The sequence below is a fragment of the Mercenaria mercenaria genome, unplaced genomic scaffold, assembly GCF_021730395.1.
Source record: "Mercenaria mercenaria strain notata unplaced genomic scaffold, MADL_Memer_1 contig_616, whole genome shotgun sequence".
NCBI lineage: Eukaryota > Metazoa > Mollusca > Bivalvia > Venerida > Veneridae > Mercenaria > Mercenaria mercenaria.
This window is the reverse complement of record NW_026463500.1, coordinates 21,561-44,374: the sequence shown is the minus strand read 5'-3', so window position 1 is coordinate 44,374 and position 22,814 is coordinate 21,561. Positions and strand designations below refer to the sequence as shown.

Genomic DNA, 22,814 nt, shown 5'->3' with positions numbered 1-22,814 from the left:
CCTTCCCCCATGTTAATTAAAAAAAGTCTTTAATTATTATTTTCTCTAACATTTTTTTCTATGGTTGGCAACCCCCTCAAGTTTGTGACCATTTTCAATGTATCTTTATGCACATGATCACTATGAAGTGTAGATGTGCATGACGTATTTTTCTGATATGGAGGAAGGTGGGATGGGGAGGCAACTATATCCCAACCCAGCTGTGTTGTCCATCTTTTCTTTGACAATTCATCTGTTAATTAAATAAAGCTCAAAATCACTATTAAAGGCTGAAGAGCTTTTCAGCAGTCCTGTTAAGAACAGTTAACTCTTACCCTGCTAAACTTCTATAATAAACTTGTCCATCTTTCAGTTTGGACAGTACCGTTAAGTGTTAAAAGAAGAGCTTGCCAAAAAGATACTGACTAAATGGTGAACAGTGTAGATCATGGTCAGACTGCATGGATGTGCAGGCTGATCTTGATCTACAGTGGTCGAAGAGGCAGAATCAATTTTGTCCGGCATGATAAGGATTAAAACCAAAAAACCTTACAGCCAGCAATTAACTGGTACCCATTTACAGCTTGATTACCTGAGGCATAAATGATAAAGTGCAATGCTGAAGTATGGGTTGCAATGGGAGTATCAAGGATTTGAACCTTCTGCCTTCAAGTCTGTAGGAAAGCATCTCTTAGCATTCTCAACAAAATGTGTCCCCTTACTTACAAGGAGAATATCTGTAACATTAAAAGTTTGTCTTATTTCTTAGGTGAAACTGGTGATGAAGAGAATGATCGTGAATTAGATTTAAAGCAGGCCAAAGCCTTTGCAGATGGAACACAAGGTGTAGTGCCAGTACCACCATGTGATTATTCTACTGCACATGCAGGTCCAAAGGTAACTTTATTTTTTAAGGCATACTTTCATTTCATTACAAAGTTACATTAAGTTAGTTCTGTATGTTTGATTAACCAGAAGTGACGTTGCAATGTTATGTGTGATTATGTCTGGTAGCTGTTTAGGGGTAGCACAAATGTTGCCTGTAATTGAACAGTTACAACTACAGGCTTTCTTGAAGTTAATTTTGATAGGTTTTGATGTGAAATAATCCAAAATAATAACACAAAATAGCAATGTAGGATATCTAGGTGATGTTTGGCTAATTATAAAAAAAACAGCACACAGAAATATGCATTTTATTTGGCCATATAATGGAAAATAGTTAAATCTACATTTATGAAAAGAGTCTGTACGAACCAGATTGCTTACAGACCACTTAGTTCATAGTTACTCACACTCAACAATACTTGTGTCAAGACCTGCAAACTGACCTACAAGGTAGATATGTAGATAATAGAGTGGTGGAACCTATGCTCGCGGTATTCCTATGCTCGCGGTATTTCGGTAATTACGCTCTCTGCAGAAGCACTGATAAAAATATTTCATCATCCTATGTTCAACACCGACCAGTGGAGAAATGCCTTTACAACAAACGTAGTGATAGCCGCGCGTGCCGCTCACGTGAAGTATACAGCAGCCGATACATTTTACGCAATCTGTATCCGTCGCACAAATCTCAGACAAATATGTAAAAATCACCCAACTAAAGTTAATTTTTTAGAAATCATGCATTACATTCAGATATAAGATACGTTTAAGAGCAAGATGTGATGAATGTGACGCCTGGCTACACTACAAGTGCCTTTCGAACCATGAAAAGATCGATGTTGATCTTAGTATTTTGACAAAGTCTAAATGGTTCTCTCTGAGATGTAGGGAGGAGTAAATTTCCTACACACAAAAAAAAAGTGTAGAAAACATTAGTGAGTTAATCACTGTGACAGTCGTTGTTTGAATCTTTAATACTTGAACATTCTGTTTTTAATAACATTATCATACGTTTTAAGTTTTGTTCTAATAGTGACTCCATTCATGTAAGGGAAATACACACATAGAGGCACATACTAAATTCTATCCTCATTTCTTTTGTTTTTTTCACGTAATAAATGAGTAATGTTCTAAATATTATATTCGCATATGCTTGTTTGTTTATTTTTTGCCTGCTGAATTTTTTTTTCGCCCTTAGTTTATTCGATATTACGTACCGCCAGCATAGGTTCCCTTCAGGGCGAATTTTCACCTTTTCACGTATGCCGTGTCGATAGCTCACGAGACGACTAAGTCAATTCATTGAATTGGTAACTCCCCCCCCCCCCCCCCCCACACACACACATGATAAAGTGTTTACTCTTTTACTACTGTTTGCAGATCAAATTGCCCTTTCACACTTTTTGAAGTTGGTAGAGTTATACATTTTCGCCACAAAAGCGACGAAGCTGAAGCTATTTTAAGAGTAATCCTGACAGGTTACCCTCCCCCCACATCCGCTAGCTTTTTACCGTATTCACCTTGTCGCTTGAAAGAGTTGAATGCTGCGACACACGCGTACACAATGCACGCACTCTGACTCTACAACATGTCTAAAAATAGGCCCAGTTTATCAATTAAAAAGAGGTACAATAACATGAATATAATCATATCCAGGATACGTTATTTAAAATGTAAAATACTCCTATTTCAACTACGTCCAAATGGGAACAACTTTTTTTATTTGTTCTGACAATTATTATCAACGAGGGAAAAACATTTGCGTCCATAGTAGTTTCCGGCCACAGTGTAATTATACAGAACTAGTTTTTGTTGCGTAATAATAATTAGTAATTGCCTTTATAATGGAGATTTAATGTAAAACAGTCATTGACCTACACAACACTTGTAATTGTGATATCCATAAAAATCTGATTCTGCAGAATGCATCATAAAATATTGGATATTGCTTTATGTCCACTATTAAACCTACTTTAGTCAGTAGATTGTATCTGCCGGAGAGGTTGATAGATTCATCTAATTTAACTATCACAAATCTTAAGTCCATTATGATTATATATTTTTTAGTTCAGGCCTAGACTGACTATTGCTTTTGGATGGTTGTCAAAGACAAACCGTCCAGTGCAACTACTTTGGATGTATGTCGAAGACAAACTGTCCAGTGCAACCACGTACACTCCCCTCCATTGGAATAAAATGGTTCCCTACATGTATTGCCTTGAAGAAATGCAACCAACAATTGATGATAAAAAAAGAGTCTGCAAAATTATTATCAAGAGTGATATAGAGCTTCCAAATTATTGTAACAAAACAGATATAGATGTATTACAAGTTGTCCTTTTATTTATTGATTTTGGTCATAGGAATATGCATTGTCTGATCGTGAAACATCGGGCATTTTTGTATTCTCCGAGAAAACGCTTGATATCGAATGCTGTATCTATATAAATATCCAAAAGCCAACAGCCCAATAGTGCTCCAATGCAAAATAAATAGCGCCAAAACTGACCACATGACGGGTCCTGTGACCCCTTCTTCACTTCATTGCCGAGGACAACGCCATATTTGGAAGGTTTTCGAAGACATACAAGCCTGTACAAATGCTTCTCCCCCCTCCAATAAATATATATACGGTAAAAATCCTTATTCGATTTTTTTTATCACTCCTGTGATCTCGAAACTCAGTTGGAATAAACTAGTTCCATACAGTATTTTTGTTTGTTTAAATCGGAGTCAATAGACGCTTGCAGTTAAGGATGATAATGGCGACCTTATTCCTTTGAACTGTGAATAACAATGAGTGTTTGATTATATAAAAAAGGGTGTCCGATATACTTATACTAAGAGCTATAAATATAAATGTATTTTATGCTTCTTTGATTTATCTTAATTTTCAACGTACGCTGCCGAAACTGAAATTTGTTATATAAATACATGTTTATACAGTCTTGTTACTGTTCCGCTGTAGCTCGGAGGTAGCGTGTTCGCTTCACATTTTAGAGGTCTGGAGTTCAGGCCCCATCGAAATATTTTTCTTTAATTTCGCCATTTTTTTTTAGCTCACCTGTCACAAAGTGACAAGGTGAGCTTTTATGATCGCGCAGCGTCTGTCCGTGCGTAAGCTTTTGCTTGTGACCACTCTAGAGGTCACATTTTTCATGGGGTCTTTATGAAAATTGGTCAGAATCTTCAACTTGCTGATATCTAGGTCAAGTTCGAAACTGGGTCACGTGCGGCCAAAAACTAGGTCAGTAGGTCTAAAAATAGAAAAACCTTGTGACCTCTCTAGAGGCCATATTTTTTTACAAGATCTTCATGAAAATTAGTCAGAATGTTTATCTTGATGATATCTAGGTCAAGTTTGAAACTGGGTCACGTGCCTTCAAAAACTAGGTCAGTAGGTCAAATAATAGAAAAACCGTGTGACCTCTCTAAAGGCCATAATTTTCATGGGATCTGTATGAAAGGGGGTCTGAATGTTCATCTTGATGATATCTAGGTCAAGTTCGAAACTGGGTCACAAGCAATCAAAAACTAGGTCAGTAGGTCTAAAAATAGAAAAACCTTGTGACCTCTCTAGAGGCCATATTTTTCACACGATCTTCATGAAAATTGGTCAGAATGTTTATCTTGATGATATCTAGGTCAAGTTCGAAACTGGGTCACGTGCCATCAAAAACTAGGTCAGTAGGTCAAATAATAGAAAAATCTTGTGACCTCTCTAAAGGCCATAATTTCCATGGGATCTGTATGAAAGTTGGTCTGAGTGTTCATCTTGATGATATCTAGATCAAGTTCGAAACTGGGTCACGTGCGATCAAAAACTAGGTCAGTAGTTCTAAAAATAGAAAAACCTTGTGACCTCTCTAGCGGCCATACTTTTGAATGGATCTTCATAAAAATTAATCAGAATGTTCATCTTGATGATATCTAGGTCAAGTTCGAAAGTGGGTCACATGCCTTCAAAAAGTAGGTCAGTAGGTCAAATAATAGAGAAACGTTGTGACCTCTCTAGAGGCCATATTTTTCATGGGATCTGTATGAAAGTTGGTCTGAATGTTTATCTTGATGATATATAGCTCAAGTTTGAAACTGGGTCAACTGCGATCAAAAACTAGGTCAGTAGGTCTTAAAATATAAAAACCTTGTGACCTCTCTAGAGGCCATACCCTTGAATGGATCTTCATGAAAATTGGTCAGAATGTTCACCTTGATGATATCTAGGTCAAGTTTGAAACTGGGTTACGTGCCATCTAAAACTAGGTCAGTAGGTCAAATAATAAAAAAACCTTGTGACCTCTCTAGAGGCCATACTTTTCATGGGATCTGTATGAAAGTTGGTTTGAATGTTCATCTTGATGATATCTAGGTCAGGTTTGAAACTGGGTCAACTGCGGTCAAAAACTAGGTCAGTAGGTCTTAAAATAGAAAAACCTTGTGACCTCTCTAGAGGCCATACCCTTGAATGGATCTTTATGAAGATTGGTCAGAATGTTTCTCTTGATGATAACTAGCTCAAGTTTGAAACTGGGTCACGTGCCGTCAAAAACTAGGTCTGTAGGTCAAATAATAAAAAAACCTTTTGACCTCTCTAGAGGCCATACTTTTCATGGGATCTGTATGAAAGTTGGTTTGAATGTTCATCTTGATGATATCTAGGTCAGGTTTGAAACTGGGTCAACTGCTGTCAAAAACTAGGTCAGTAGGTCTAAAATTAGAAAGGTCTTTTAAACTCTCTAGAAGCCATATTTTTCAATGGATCTTCATGAAAATTGGTCTGAATGTTCACCTTGATGATATCTAGGTCAAAACTGGGTCACGTGCAGTCAAAAACTAGGCCAGTAGGTATAAAAGTAGAAAAACTTTGTGACCTCTCTAGAGGCCATATTTTTGATGAGATCTTCATGAAAATTAGTGAGAATGTTCATCTTGATGATATCTAGGCCAAGGTCAAAACAGGGTCACGTACCTTCGAAAACTAGGTCAATAGGTCAAATAATAGAAAAACCTTGTGACCTCTCTAGAGGCCATATTTTTCATGGGATCTGTATGAAAGTTGGTCTGAATGTTCATCTTGATGATATCTAGATCAAGTTTGAAAGTGGGTCACGTGCCTTCAAAAACTAGGTCAGTAGGTCAAATAATAGAAAAACCTTGTGAACTCTCTAAAGGCCATATTTTTCAGGGGATCTGTATGAAAACTGGTTTGAATGTTCATCTTGATGATATCTAGGTCAAGTTCAAAACAGGGTCATGTGCGGTCAAAAACTAGGTCAGTAGGTCTAAAATTATTAAAATCTTTTGACCTCTCTAGAGGCCATATTTTTTCAATGGATCTTCATGAAAATTGGTCAGAATTTTTATCTTGATAATATCTAGGTCAAGTTCAAAACTGGGTCACATGAGCTCAAAAACTAGGTTACTATGTCAAATAATAGAAAAAACGACGTCATACTCAAAACTGGGTCATGTGGGAAGAGGTGAGCGATTCAGGACCATCATGGTCCTCTTGTTGTTTTTTTTACCCTCGAAAATTCCGGAGCCAAGACCATTCCACGTTATAACGAATACTGCGGTATATCGAGTAGCGTTATAACGGGTTTCGAGTGTACTTATTTTTAGCTCACTTGTCACATAGTGACAAGGTGAGCTTTTGTGATCACCCTTCGTCCGTCGTCCGTGCGTCCGTCCGTCCATGCGTCAACAATTCCTTGTCTGCACGATAGTGGTTTCATTTATGATTTTATTTTAACCAAACTTGCACACAACTTGTATCACCATAAGGTCACGGTTCCTTTCTTGAGCTGGCCAGATCCCATTATGTGTTCCAGAGTTATGGCCCCTGAAAGGGCCAAAATTAGCTATTTTGACCTTGTCTGCACAATAGCAGCTTTATTTATGATTTGATTTTTACCAAACTGGCACACAACTTGTATCACCACAAGATCTTGGTTCCTTTCTTGAACTGGCCAGATTCCTTTATGGGTTCCAGAGTTATGGCCCCTTAAAGGGCCAGAATTAGCTATTTTGACCTTGTCTGCACAATAGCAGCTTCATTTATGATTTGAATTTAACCAAACTTGCACACAACTTGTATCACCATAAAGTCTTGGTTCCTTTCTTGAACTGGCGAGATTCCTTTATGGGTTCCAGAGTGATGCCCCCTGAAAGGGCCAAAATTAGCTATTTTGACCTTGTCTGCACAATAGCAGCTTCATTTATTATTTGAATTTAATCAAACTTGCTCAAAACTTGTGTCACCATAAGATCTTGGTTCCTTTCTTGATCTGGCAAGATCCCACAATGGGTTCCAGAGTTATGGCCCCTGAAAGGGCCAAAATTAGCTATTTTGACCTTGTCTGCACAATAGCAGCTTCATTTATGATTTGATTTTAACCAAACTTGCACACAACTTGTATCACCACGAGATCTTGCTTCCTTTCCGCAACTGGCCAGATTCCATCATGGGTTCCAGAGTTATGGCCCCTTAAAGGTCCAAAATTGGCTATTTTGGCTTTTGCAGCCATATAGAGACTTCATTTATGGTTTTATTTGATACAAACTTCCAAAATATATTCAACAACAATAAATCTTGGATTCCATGACAAATCAGGTCCAATCGTAGGTTCCAGAGTTATTTTATATCTGATTACCTCCCTGATTGTAATCAAAATGGATTTATATCAGTAAGTACTTATAGGACTTATTTGAAATTTCATTATTGTTATTAGTTGGACAGAGACAATCAGGGTAGATAACTATGGACTGGTTTTATGTCAAATTACCTCCCTTTATTTCAAATTAAAATGGGTATATCTCCATAACTAATGAAGATACTGATTTGAAATTTCATTTATGTCAACAGATTTATTTGGCAGATCCTTCTTTTGTTCACTTACAATATTTATTTTTTTAATTACTTCCCTTTTACTTTACTATAAATAGCTTATTTTTAGTAACTTTTTTATTATTGGCTGTAGGGAAAAACCGAGACCACTTTTCTGTGGTACAACATGGATGGTACCTCCAATTTTTAGGTGTATTTTGACATATCTATACCTTGTAAGAATTTTTTTTTTCTTTTTGGTTAAATTTCTTCTCTTTGTTGTTCCTGTCCTTTGGACTTTGATATTTTACTGAGGACCTTCTTGTCCTCAAGTGCAATGATAACAGGTGAGCGATATAGGGCCATTATGGCCCTCTTGTTTGTATTGTACTAGCACTGAATGTCTAAAGAGTAACATACATTTTTTCATAAAATTTCCGAAATGGGCCGGGCCGCGAGGAAACCTACATTTTTTGTTTTTAAGGTCATTGCTTTTTAACTATACAATAACATCTCTGATAGACAGAGGATGGGAGACTAGCACTGGTCTTTCCCATGTATGATGTTTCGTTAAACTGTCTTTCTGTGAAAATAGCCGAAATACTGTTGAAATCTAAAAGTGATCCAAAAGAACATAATAAAACTAGAAAATGTGTTGCAGGCTCTCGTTGATTAATCTGGTGAACATGATAGATCCATCATTGATCTTGTGTAAATTCCAAATGTAATAGTATTTTCGTGCCTTGTTAAGTTTAATACAGCTAAAATGTAGCTGTAACTCGGACCAAAAACAGTCTCACATCTGGTGCGCAATATTCAAGATGAAGTAGTTTTGTGTAAGTTTGCTCTTATATAACCTGTATATTGTGTACATTTTGTTTTGTACTTGCACTGATTGGGTGATGGTCATATTGGCTAAATTTCCAGTCAAACCAATGGACGGGGCATGTATGTTAATCGATTGAATACAGGGTATTGTTTCTTAAAGAAACAAAGGAATACTAGGGCTGTGTTCAAAAAGAAATCTAAAAGTGATCCAAAAGAACATAATAAAACTAGAAAATGTGTTGCAGGCTACCGTTGATTAATCTGGTGAACATGATAGATCCATCATTGATCTTGTGTAAATTCCAAATGTAATAGTATTTTCGTGCCTTGTTAAGTTTAAAACAGCTAAAATGTAGCTGTAACTCGGACCAAAAACAGTCTCACATCTGGTGCGCAATAACCAAGATGACGTAGTTTTGTGTAAGTTTGCTCTTATATAACCTGTATATTGTGTACATTTTGTTTTGTACTTGCACTGATTGGGGGATGGTCATATTGGCTAAATTTCCTGTCAAACCAACGGACAGGGTATGTATGTTAATCGATTGAATACAGGGTATTGTTTCTTAAAGAAACAAAGGAATACTAGGGCTGTGTTCATAAAACTTGTCCGTTTAATAATCTTAATGAAACATTTCACAGGCATTAAAATGATTTGCATTCACTGAAATTTAGAAAGTAAAAAAATCAAGTTTTTGTGATAACAGTCTCTCTCTCAATTGAAAGGAAACAAAGTTAGGAAAACAATTAATTAAAAAAACAAAACAAAGATGCTTGAAGAGTCTTAGCCCAGCAGTGTAGTGCATAAAACCATTCTTCTGTAAATGCCTGCATGCTGAAAATCCTATTATATTTTAGAACACTTTAAACTACCGTATAACCCCGTTTAAACGCCCCCAGGGGCGATGCATTTTACGAAAAATTTGATCCGAACAATGTCAGTAACTCGTATAAACGCCCCCCTATTCATCCCAATTCATGCACTGACATGACCCGATACGTAATCGTACTGGGAATCTGTGTAAAGTCGCACGCTGAGTGACATCATCCGAGTTAAATTTGATCAATACTGTAGCGTTTATAGCGTGGCATATTCAGTACTTTAATACACACAGTAGATTTATTTGTGCCATGCCTGTTGACGTGTTTAAAAGTTTGTGTTAATAAAGTGTGTTTTTTTTTTGAAATTCATTTGTATTGTTATGGAATTGTTATTATCTAGGACCAATTTTTGAAGGTATGATTTTTTTATTTTCCCCAAAAAACGTGGGGGGGGGGGCGTTAATTAGAGGGGGGGCGTTAATACGGAGTTATACGGTAGTCTAACATTGTTTTATTACTAAATTATAGTTTATAGAATGTACAATGTCCTTTCTTTTCTCTTATAACCAAGTTTGAAATGAGTTTGCTAAAGAAGTGGTTAATTCAACCTATATAAAGAATATATATTCAGGCCTCCTAATGAAACCTTATTCACTTAACCTTCTTTGTGGCAATGGTGTCTAGTGATGAAGCCTGTATCTGTCACTTGTGCACCACCAGGAACAATACAAAAGTAGGCTCTAGTGTGACTTTTGGTAAGAATTCACTAGTTTAACGTGAAAAATGTTCATTTTTGCTCTGTTTAGTTTGCCACTTTCCAGGACAACCGTCCTTCAGTGCTTTGATTGTTTCTTGTTTTGTGTGTGTGGGTGGGGGGGAGTACTTTAGTCTGATCCTTTACATGTATGTATGAATTTATCTACTATTTATTTAAATGGTTTAATGCCCGTCATTTAAACACTATCTCAGTTGTTTACAGACAGGCAGTTGATAAGCCTTGTCTTCGTTCTTCAGAAGAACCATTTCTAGACTTTCATATTCCGTAAGAAATTACCGACTTTTTCAACTAAAGACCTTCAATCAATGATAGGTTACAACGACCACGAGTCAGTCACGTTACATGAGATACATTATCTGAAATTTAGGCAGGACAATGCCTATAACGTATTAGAGGGTTCCGTTTTTATTTTCACATCCACACGACCTAAATGTAGTCAGTGACATAATTTATGTCCCTGATGTAGTGTGCATTAATTTAAGATTTAAATGAAGATTATTATATCTTCTACTTTTCGGTTAAACAACCGTAAATCAACCTTTTATCTGGTAAAATTCTCATTCATGCGGCCAATGTAAACAAGTTCATTCAGTGTATGGGTAAATTGATCTTACCTCGTATTGGAAAAAAGTTTTCTGAAAGGGCGGAGTTACCTGTATAGACAAGGTCCAAAAATAGCTTCAGCATCGCCGTTCTATCGATTTACAAAAAGGCGAAAGGGCAGTTTGATCTGCAAACAGTAGTAAGAAGCATTCTCTGCCTGCAAAAGCACTTAAATGCAATTTAATTTCAGTCTTTTTGAAAGTTATTCATTCTAAATTATTGATCGAAAACCATTTTTCTACATTAATAATAGGGATGGGAACGAATATTCAGATATTCGAATATTCGAAAATCGGCGAATATTCGAATATGAAAATCAAATTCGAATATTCGTAAATTAGTGTATATTAAGTATAGTTTATTTGGAATATTTCAGAATAAAACCATTTGTTCTGTCGTGTTTGTTTATCGTATATCAAAATATGTCCAATTAACAAGAAAAAGGCTATGCATAATTGGCAGGGGCTACCGTTACGGATTAACAGTTTGCAACAGGTGTAAATGTGATACATGTCAAAAATAGTCCAATTAACAAGAAAGTTGCAATGCATAATTGACAGCGAGTGGTCATCGTTACGGATTAACAGTTTGCATTAGGCGTAAATGTGATATCTTTTTATCTTTTGTTCCTTTTATATTGGCGCCTGTTTTACGTAACAAATTTTAGATTTTTTTTTTCAAAAACAATACCAAACTTGTAGATATTGGCGATAGTTTTGCAAAATTTTGTTTAACATTTCATACCGTCAACTGAAACGGTTTTCATCCACAGTGCCCGGGCAATCGGCTGTATTTGAAATAAATTTTGAAGTAGTTTATAATAAAATCAAGAAATAATATATGGTCATGTTGAAGGAGGTTTAGTCTGCCTTCGTTAAGTTTGTCGGCTTTTTACTCGCCGATTGAAAATTTTCAAAATGGCGGCAGTTATACAACAGCGCGACACGTGCTTGAATTGGACGACCTGCTATTTATAGATAACGTTGCGACGGTCTGAATTTTAATCGATTTGAATGTTTCTTCTAAAAATCTGAATTAGTTAAATATGTTCATGATTATACTCACAGAGTCGTGAAATAAAACACTAGGATCGGCGGGTCTAACTAAGTATGGTCGGGTTACCCGAAACAAACATTTTTAGGCCTTATTACATACGATGATTCACGTTTTATACAGCGGAATATATTGTGTATATGCCAATCAATTAATAAAGATTTAAAAAATCCATTAAAACATGCCGAATATTCGAATATATGGCAAACCGAATATTCGAATATTGATTTCAGTATTCGTTCCCATCCCTAATTAATAACAATGACCTTGACCCAAGCTGCCTAAAATAAAACAAAAAAAATGCCTCAGTGAAAGCTACCTGTTAACCAGGTTTGGTCTGCTTACAACATTATCCAACGCCGTAGGCTGAAGGATATTATTATGCTCCCCTTCGAAGAAGGAGGGGTATATTGTTTTGCAGATGTCTGTCGGTCGGTCGGTCGGTCGGAATGTAGACCAATCCGTTTCCGGATGATAACTCAAGAACGCTTGGGCCTAGGATCATGAAAGTTGATAGGGAGGTTGGTCATCACCAGCAGATGACCCCTATTGATTTTGAGGTCAGTATGTTAAAGGTCAAGGTCACAGTGACCCTGAACAGTAAAACAGTTTCCGGATGATAACTCAAGACCGCTTAGGCCTAAGGTCACGAAAGTTGATAGGGAGGTTGGTCATGACCAGCAGATGACCCCTATTGATTTTGAGGTCAGTATGTTAAAGGTCAAGGTCACAGTGACCCTGAATAGTAAAACGGTTTCCGGATGATAACTCAAGAACACTTGGGCCTAGGATCATGAAAGTTGATAGGGAGGTTGATCATGACCAGCAGATGACCCCTATTGATTTTGAGGTCAGTATGTTAAAGGTCAAGGTCATAGTGACCCTGAACAGTAAAACGGTTTCCGGATGATAACTCAAGACCGCTTAGGCCTAAGGTCACGAAAGTTGATAGGGAGGTTGGTCATGATCAGCAGATGACCCCTATTGATTTTGAGGTCAGTATGTCAAAGGTCAAGGTCACAGTGACCAGGAACAGTAAAATGGTTTCCAGGCAATAACTCAAGAAAGCTTGGGTCTAGTGTCAGGAAAATTGATAGTTAGGTTGGACATGACCAGCAGATGACCCCTATTGATTTTGAGGTCATTAGGTCAAAGGTCAAGGTCACATTGGCCAGGAACAGTCAAACGGTTTCTGATCTTCTTGTCCAAAACCATAGGGCCTAGGGCTTTGATATTTGGTATGTAGCAAAATCTAGTGGTCCTCTACTAAGATTGTTCAAATTATTTCCGTGGGGTCAAATATGGCCCCACCCCAGGGGTCACATGGTTTATATAGACTTATATAGGAAAAAACTTTGAAAAACCTATTGTCCAAAACCACAGGGCCTAGGGCTTTGATATTTTGTATATGACATCATCTAGTGGTCCTCTACTAAGATTGTTCAAATTATTCCCCTAGGATCAAATATGGCTCCGCCCTGGGGGTCACATGGTTTACATAGACTTATATAGGGAAAAACTTTGAAAATCTTCTTGTCCAAACCATAAAGACTATGGCTTTGATATTTTGTCATGTAGCATCATTTAGTGTTGTTCAAATTATCCCTCTAGGGTCAAATATGGTGCCGCCCCAGTGGTCATATGGTTCATATAGACTTATATAGGGAAAAACTTGGAATCTTCATGTCCATAACTTACATCATTCAAATTTGGACCACATGTATAGTTTTGAATGGCAAGATGAACCTTGACATGAGTTGACCTTGATCTTGACCTAGTGACCTACTTTCACATTTCTGTAGCTACAGCCTTCAAATTTGGACCACATGCATAGGTTTGTGTACCGAAAAAACTTTGACCTGGTTATTGACCTAGTGACCTACTTTCACATTTTTGAAGGTACAGGCTTCAAATTTGGACCACATGCACAGTTTTTTGTTAAAAAAAAAAATTGATCTTGATTTTGACTTAGTGACCTACTTTCACATTTCTCAAGCTACAGCCTTCAAATTTGAACCACAAGCATAGTTTTGTGTACTGAAATGAACTTTGATCTTGAGATTGACCTAGTGACCTACTTTCACATTTCTCAAGCTACAGGCTTCAAATTTGGACCGCATGCATATTTTGTGATCTGAATTGAAATTTGACATTGATTTTTACCTATAACCTACTTTCACATTTCTCAAGCTACAGCCTCCAAATTTGAAGCACATGCGTAGTTCTGTCTACCGAAATGAACTTTGACCTTGAAATTGATCTAGTGACCTGCTTTCACTTTTCTGAAGCCACAGCTTTCAAATTTGGACCACATACACATTGTTTTGTACCAAAATGAAATTTGACCTTGATTTTGACCTTGAGCTAGTCTTGAAATTTGGAACATTCAAAAATGGCTCAGTGGATGGTGCCAAGATCACTCTGTAATCTCTTGTTAGGTTAATAGGTTAAAAGTCAAGGTCATATTAAACCAGAATGGTAGAACTTTTGTTTACAGTGAAAATATAATTTCTGTTCCTTGTGCAATTACTGAATGCATCAAGGGGGGCATTTCGTGGTCGATGAGCTCTTGTTCTGATGTTGTCTGTCCTGCAGTTCATTTGCTGTCAATCTGTCCATCTTTCCTAAATTGAAAATGCTTATAATTCAAAAAGTATTTTAACTAGAATTATCAAACCTCATAAAATTATTGACTAACACATGTTGTATTATCCTCCTAGATCTAGTCAAAGTAGGGTTCTCCCCCTTGATTCGGTAAAAAAAATGAAAATGCTTATAATTTTAGAAGTATTTTTAGCTCACCTAAGCAATGCTTTGGTGAGTTATTGTGATTGCTGGATGTCTGTCGTAAGTTGTCTCTCTGTCAATATTTAGCTTGTGTATGCAAAAGAGGCTGTATTTTAAATGGGATCTTCATGAAATTTGATCAGAATGTTTGTCTTGATGAATCTAGGTCAAGTTTGAATATGGGTCATCTGGGGTTAAAAACTAGGTCGCTAGGTCAAATCAAAGAAAAATTTTGTGAATGCAATAGTGACTGCATTTTACACTGGATCTTTATGAAATTTAATCACAATGTATGTCTGGATGAAATCTAGGTCAAATCTTAATATGAGTCATCTGGAGTAAAAAACTAGATCAACTGGTCAGATTAAAAAAAAAAAAAAAAGCTTTTGCATTTTACTTTAGATATTTATAAGATTTAGTCAGAATGTTTGTCTTGATAAAATCTAGGCGAAATTTGAATATAGGTAATCTGGGGTCAAAAACTAGGTTGCTAGGTCAAATCAAAGAAAAACCTTGTGTATGCAATAGTGGCTGCATTTTACACTAGATATTCATGATATTTGATGAGTGTTTGTCTTGATGAAATCTAGGTGGAATTCAAATAGGGGTCATCTTGGGTAAAAAACTAGGTCATGCAGTAAAATCAAAGAAAAACTTTGTGAATGCAATAGGGGCTACATTTTAGGCAGGATGTTCATGAAATTTGATCAAAATGTTTGCTTTGATGAAGTTCAGCTCAGGTTCAGATATGGGTCATGTTGGGTCAAAAACTAGGTCACCTGGTCAAATCAAAGAATAACCTTTTGTATGCAATAGGGGCTGCATTTCACTGGATCTTCGTGAAATTTGATCAGAATGTTTGTCTTGATGAAAGCTAGGTTGAGTTCAAATATGGGTCTTTTTCATTTTGGAAGTGCAGGTCCTTGTTATATACATGAAAATGACATCAAAAGTGTGATTTTCCAAAAGAAGCTCATTGTGAAAAATATCCTGTGGACCAATGCTTTCAAACTGGTCCATTAAAAAAAATCAGGCATATGACCCTGTCTTTTTCAGTGGCTGAATTTAATTTAGATACAATAAATTTTTGAAAAAGTAAAGATGCTAAATAAACACAAATTTCCTTTCAGAGTCTTATAAAATACTACATATTTTGAAATATACTACTAAAACATTACGATAACCATGCAATATTCCCTCGAAGTCAAAACATGTGCAGAGAAAGGAATGATTTTTTAGCTCACCTGTCACAAAGTGACAAGGTGAGCTTTTGTGATCGCGCGGTGTCAGTCGTCCGTCGTCCGTCCTTCAGTCAGTCCGTGCGTCCGTAAACTTTTGCTTGTCACCACTCTAGAGGTCACATTTTTTGTGGGATCTTTATGAAAGTTGGTCAGAATGTTCATCTTGATGATATCTAGGTCAAGTTCGAAACTGGGTCACGTGCCGTCGAAAACTAGGTCAGTAGGTCTAAAAATAGAAAAACCTTGTGACCTCTCTAGAGGCCATATATTTCATGAGATCTTCATGAAAATTGGTCAGAATGTTCACCCTGATGATATCTAGGTCAAGTTCGAAACTGGGTCACGTGCCATCAAAAACTAGGTCAGTAGGTCTAAAAATAGAAAAACCTTGTGACCTCTCTAGAGGCCATATATTTCACAAGATCTTCATGAAAATTGGTCAGAACATTCATCTTGATGATATGTAGGTCAAGTTTGAAACTGGGTCATGTGCTTTCAAAAACTAGGTCAGTAGGTCAAATAATAGAAAAACCTTGTGACCTCTCTAAAGGCCATATTTTTCATGGGATATGTATGAAAGTTGGTCTGAATGTTCATCTTGATGATATCTAGGTCAAGTTTAAAACTGGGTCACGTGCCGTCAAAAACTAGGTCAGTAGGTCTAAAAATAGAAAAACCTTGTGACCTCTCTAGAGGCCATATATTTCATGAGATCTTCATGAAAATTGGTCAGAATGTTCACCTTGATTTTATCTAGGTCAAGTTCGAAAGTGGGTCACGTGCCATCAAAAACTAGGTCAGTAGGTCAGATAATAGAAAAACCTTGTGACCTCTCTAGAGGCCATATTTTTCATGGGATCTGTATGAGAAAGTTAGTCTGAATCTTCATCTTGATGATATCTAGGTCAAGTTCGAAACTGGGTCACATGCATTCAAAAACTAGGTCAGTAGGTCAAATAATAGAAAAACCTTATGACCTCTCTAAAGGCCATATTTTTCATGGGATCTGTATGAAAGTTGGTCTGAGTGTTCATCTTGATGATATCTAGGTCGAATTCGAAACAGGGTCATGTGCGGTCAAAAACTAGGTCAGTAGGTCTAAAAATAGAAAAACCTTGTGACCTCTCTAGAGGCCATACTTGTGAATGGATCTCCATAAAAATTGGTCAGAGTGTTCATCTTGATGATATCTAGGTCAAGTTTGAAAGTGGGTTACGTGCCATCTAAAATTAGGTCAGTAGGTCAAATAATGAAAAAACGTTGTGACCTCTCTAGAGGCCATATTTTTCATGGGATCTGTATGAAAGTCGGTCTGAATGTTGATCTTGATGATATATAGGTCAAGTTTGAAACTGGGTCAACTGTGATCAAAAACTAGGTCAGTAGGTCTTGAAATAGAAAAACCTTGTGACCTCTCTGGAGGCCATACCCTTGAATGGATCTTCATGAAAATTAGTCAGAATGTTCACCTTGATGATATCTAGGTCAAGTTTGAAATGGGTCACGTGCCTTAAAAAACTAGGTCAGTAGGTCAAATAATAGAAAAACCTTGTGACCTCTCTAGAGGCCATACTTTTCATGGGATCTGTATGAAAGTTGGTCTGAATGTTCATCTTGATGATATCTAGGTCAAGTTTGAAATTGGGTCAACTGCTGTCAAAAACTAGGTCAGTAGGTCTAAAATTAGAAAATCTTTTGACCTCTCTAGAGGCCATATTTTTCAATGGATCTTCATAAAAATTGATCTGAATGTTCACCTTGATGATATCTAGGTCAGTTTAGAAACTTGGTCACGTGCAATCAAAAACTAGGCCAGTAGGTATAAAAATAGAAAAACCTTGTGACCTCTCTAGAGGCCATATTTTTCATGAGATCTTCATGAAAATTAGTGAGAATGTTCACCTTGATGATATCTAGATAAAATTCAAAACAGGGTCACGTACCTTCGAAAACTAGGTCAGTAGGTCAAATAATAGAAAAACCTTGTGACCTCTCTAGAGACCATATTTTTCAATGGATCTTCATGAAAATTGGTCAGCATTTTTATCTTGATAATATCTAGGTCAAGTTCAAAACTAGGTCACATGAGATTAAAAACTAGGTCACTATGTCAAATAATAGAAAAAACGACATCATACTCAAAACTGGGTCATGTGGGAAGAGGTGAGCGATTCAGGACCATCATGGTCCTCTTGTTTTTTGTATTTCCTTAGACTGACATGGGTGGTCTTTTTGTCCACATTGCGTGTTTATTGCATTTCCGTAATCGTTTGGAAATTCTTCGGGATAACGTGATTTTAAAATGCAGCTGTACATATACAATGTTTTCGATCTTTCGTGGTATATTTTGCATCTGTTTATAAATTATAGCCTCATTTCAGAACATTTTTTTTAAAAATCCAAAGTTGTGCTATGGGTCCATAAGCAATCGGAAACATACTTTTGGTTTAAAATGGGCAAAAGGTATTAGTTTATTTTTGGTTATTCTTGAACATATTCCAGAGGCGTTCAGGGCTAGACACTAACTTTCTTCCAGTGGTGGTCCGAAGGACCAGCAGCTTTTGCAAAGTTAACGCAACCAGTAACATATGAGACCCCCTCTTCTTCCATGGAGTACTTTTTACAAACACTGCAAAACGTGATTTTTATATTATTATTTTGATAAACATCTGCCATTTAATTAATGAAAATAATTTGAAAATCAAAATTTAAAATGAAGATGTCAATAAAGAAGATTTTTTTCAGCAATTCATATTTAAAGTTGTCTTATTTTGCACATTGCGGGCCAAAAGTGGGAGGGGTTTGGTGCCTTTTCTCAAAAAATGCTTCAAAATAAGAGCTTTTTTTGCAACAGTTGTCATTTTTTCTTAAATGCAGACTTTTTATTGACTTTTTATTAAGATTGCACAAATCTCGTTAAAAATGTCCGAAAATCACGGCCGTGAAAACGGGTGACAAATTATGGAAAACGAAAGTAACATTAAATTCTTGATAAAATACGTGCTACAAAATTCTTTTTTTTTTCCATTATACCTATTGAATGCTTATAATTTCTGCTTATTTAAGGTATTAGATCACTAATAGTAATGTTTACAAAATGGCCTTTGCTTGGTATATTCTGAAAGGTGACCGTGTTTTGCACTATTTTTAAATTTTTTAAACAACTTTTACCGTGCCATTTTTTATAAATTTTGTATAACTTATGGTATCTCCTCAAGCTCAAGTAGAGGCAAACTTCAAAGTGATAGCTACTATCCAAAACGTTTGCAGAGAACTCATTTTACCATTAATTTTAATAAAAGAAACATCAAACTATTGGTAAACAATTATAAAACACAAAATAAAAATGTCAATATCATTTGTTCTATTGTGCCTCAAGTAAACGGATTTAATGAGACATAATCATACTTCAACATTGAAAAAATAAGGTCGAATGCTGTGTTTCTGCTTTGAATTTTGCTTACTCCATTTAAAAATAACCTTAGGACAGACGTAAAACCTACCTAAATTTCTTCCACAATATATAATTTAAGAGTGAAAGCAAAATAGAGAACTTTCACCGCGTGTAAATCAATATTTTTAAAGATGTGTAACTCTACCCCTTCTGTTTAAGTAGTAAATTCACTTTGAACACCAAGAAATCGCTTATTAGATTCATCTTTTTCCATTTTTATACAAGAAATCAATAATAAGTCTTGAAAGAAGTAAACACTTACAAGAAAAAAAGGAAAATAAGGAAAAAAAATTTGGTCCCAGTAAGGCTTGAACCTACGCCCCCCTAAAAATTGCAGTAAAAGTAGGTTTATGGTAGGAATTGAATACTCTTCAAAAAGGAGGTTCTCTATTAGTGATCTAATACCTTAAAGCATTTTTATTTGTTTTGGCCCAAACAAAGCCTCGGTAATGATAATAGATTAAATAAAATGCTATAGATCGTAACGGCCGACCGGCTCATATAAACCTGTCAAGCACATAAAATAAATGATTTTAGTTTTTTAGTAATGATCGGCAAAACACATAACAATACAGCATAAGCTGTATACTGCTAATTAACAAGTTGTACAAACACGATAATAGGCTGCTTTTTGCATTGTTTATCAATTAACTTTAAACAATAAACACTTATGATAATGACGGGCATTATAATTGTACTGAATACAAACTGCGAGATGATAACGTGTCAGTCGGCTCGTGGCGTGATTGACATATGTCAGTAGCTAATTAATATACGACGCTCCGCCTACTGTCATACTTCCGCTTATGGCGGCAAACAATATTTAAATTCATCGGGATTTTGATTGGCACAGGGGCAGAACTTTCGAACTGAGACAATTTCCGCGGGTCAAGCCGACGCCTGGGGCATTTTCTGTGCGGGTCAGATACAAGTTTTTCTCGATTTTCGCGGGTCAAAATCCGGAACCTCCGGTCTACCGAATGCTGGATACTGTTGTGATACCTCAATAGTTGCAGACTAGGTATTCCCGTGAGGTTGTAAATGAATACTTCAAGCCGATAGATAAGTTACCGTGTTCCGTTCCCGGGTTTTAGTACCAGTATTACATCCGGGCATTCCAAATTTCAAGAAAAAACACACGAGAAAAACCAAATTCTATTTTTAAACTGCTGTACTTCGGTACCGTGAACAACTCAATGTTTGTTAATTTATTTTAAAAATGACTTGCTTGTAATTTTCGGTGGTCCATCGGACCACACAGATCCGAGAAGTTAGTGGTCCTCCCAGAAAAGCACTGGTCTCGGACCAGCGTTAGTGTCGAGCCCTGGGGCGTTGCAACTGGGGCGGCAGTCACTGTCCCAGTAATTCGGCCAATAACGGCAAAACAGTGTTTCAATTATTTTGAAAATGTTCAGATTTTTTCATTAACATTGTACAGTGTTACTGTCGCTCTAGTATAGCCTCACGTTTAAAACCAATCTCTGACAACTGCGTCAGGGAGTTGACTCTTTGGTTCAGTGGTTAGAGCATTGGCCTTCTACCAGTGCGACCTGGGTTTGAATCCCAGCAGAGGCAGTTGGGATTTTTATGCCCCCGAAGGGAGGCATATTAGTTTTCAACTGTCCGTTTGTTAGTTCATTCGTTCGTTTGTTGGTCACAACATTAATTTTTTGCACGAAGGCACTTTACTCGCGAACCACTGCACCCAGGACCTTCAAACTTCACATGCTGATAGTACTTATTGAGTACACGACTCCTATTGACTTTAGGGTAACCAGGTCAAAGGTCAAGGCACTGCGGGGGGCATTTGTCACCATTAGTGACAGCTCTTGTTTGTTATAAAATTCTCTCTTCTTTCATTTCTGTTACGCTTTGAAATGCGTAAGATAGGGGCTCCTCCGGGACTGGACTTTATCTAGTGCCTAAAATGGCACATTCTATGCCAAAAATGGCATTCACGTCATCATAAATGATGACTCTTTGAAGAGGGGAAGTGTTACGGTCGCTCTAGTATAGCCTCACATTTAAAACCAATCTCTGACAACTGCGTCAGGGAGTCGAGTCTTTGGCTCAGTGGTTAGAGCATTGGCCTTCCACCCGTGCCACCCAGGTTCGAATCCCAGCAGAGGCAGTTGGGATTTTCCGTATAAAATTCTCTCTTCTTTCATTTCTGTTAGACTTTGAAATGCGTAAGAACGGTCATGCAAAATTGAAGAGGCGAAACAAAGAAAATCGATAGACACTATATCATCAATTAACGGAATCACCAAGTGTCAAAAGTCATATTAATATCTTTAAAAAAAAAGAAAAAACCTTTCCATTAGCAATACATGCTAAGATGAAGAATACATCTCTTTACTAATAATTTGTTTTTATGCCCCGCCGATGAAATCGGGAGTGGGGTATTGAAATGGCATCGTCCGTCCACAGCCATTTCTCACTGTAACTAGCTGGTAGAATTTCATGAAACTTGAATTAAACATGAACCAACATATTGCGATGATGCCCACCCAGTTTTTAGCTCACCTGAGCACGAAATGCTCAAAGGTGAGCTTTTGTGATCGCCCTGTGTCTGTCGTCCGTCATCGTCCGTCCGTCCGTTGTCAACAATTTGACTGTTAACACTCTAGAGGTCACATTTTTGGCCCAATCTTAATGAAACTTGGTCAGAACGTTACCCTCAATAATGTCTTGGATGAGTTTGATATTGGGTCATCTGGGGTCAAAAACTAGGTCACCAGGTCAAATCAAAGGAAAAGCTTGTTAACACTCTAGAGGTCACAATTTTAGCCCAATCTTAATGAAACTTAGTCAGAATGTTACCTTCAATAAAATCTTGGACGAGTTTGATATTAGGTCATCTGGGATCAAAAACTAGGTCACCAGGTCAAATCAAAGGAAAAGCTTGTTAACACTCTAGAGGTCACATTTTTGGCTGAATCTTAATGAAACTTGGTCAGAATGTTACCTTTAATAAATTCTTGGAAAAGTTTGATATTAGGTCATCTGGGGTCAAAAACTAGGTCACCAGTTCAAATCAAAGGAAAAGCTTCTTAACACTCTAGAGGCCACATTTATGACTTTATCTTCATGAAATTTGGTCAGAATGTTAAACTTGATGATCTTTAGGAAAGTTTGAATCTGGGTCATGTAGGGTCAAAAACTAGGTCACCGGGTCAACTCAAAGGAAAAGCTAGTTAACACTTTAGAGGCCACATTTATGACTATATCTTAATGAAACTTGGTCAGAATGTTAATCTTGATGATCTTTAGGTCAAGTTTTAATCTGGGTCAGGTGGGGTCAAAAACTAGGTTACTAGGTAAAATCAAAGGAAAAGCTTGTTAACACTCTAGAGGCCACATTTATGACTATGTTTTCATGAAACTTGGTCAGAATGTTAAACTTGATGATCTTTAGGACAAGTTGGAATCTGGGTCATGTCGGGTCAAAAACTAGGTCACTAGGTCAAATCAAAGGAAAAGCTAGTTAACACTTTAGAGGCCACATTTATGCCCATATCTCAATGAAACTTGGTCAGAATGTTAATCTTGATG

The 22,814-nt window shown here is 36.8% G+C and overlaps 1 protein-coding gene across 1 annotated transcript in view; it reads left to right on the top strand.

The window, feature by feature from the left end:
- LOC128554667 (uncharacterized protein PF3D7_1120600-like) overlaps positions 1-22,814 on the top strand; it is a gene marked incomplete at its 3' end in the record, with an annotated part of 60,447 nt that overhangs the window by 21,089 nt on the left and 16,544 nt on the right. Inside the window, exon 8 of the mRNA XM_053535969.1 lies at positions 749-876. Coding sequence (XP_053391944.1) covers positions 749-876 — 128 coding nt within the window. The remainder of the gene's footprint in view (positions 1-748; positions 877-22,814) is intronic.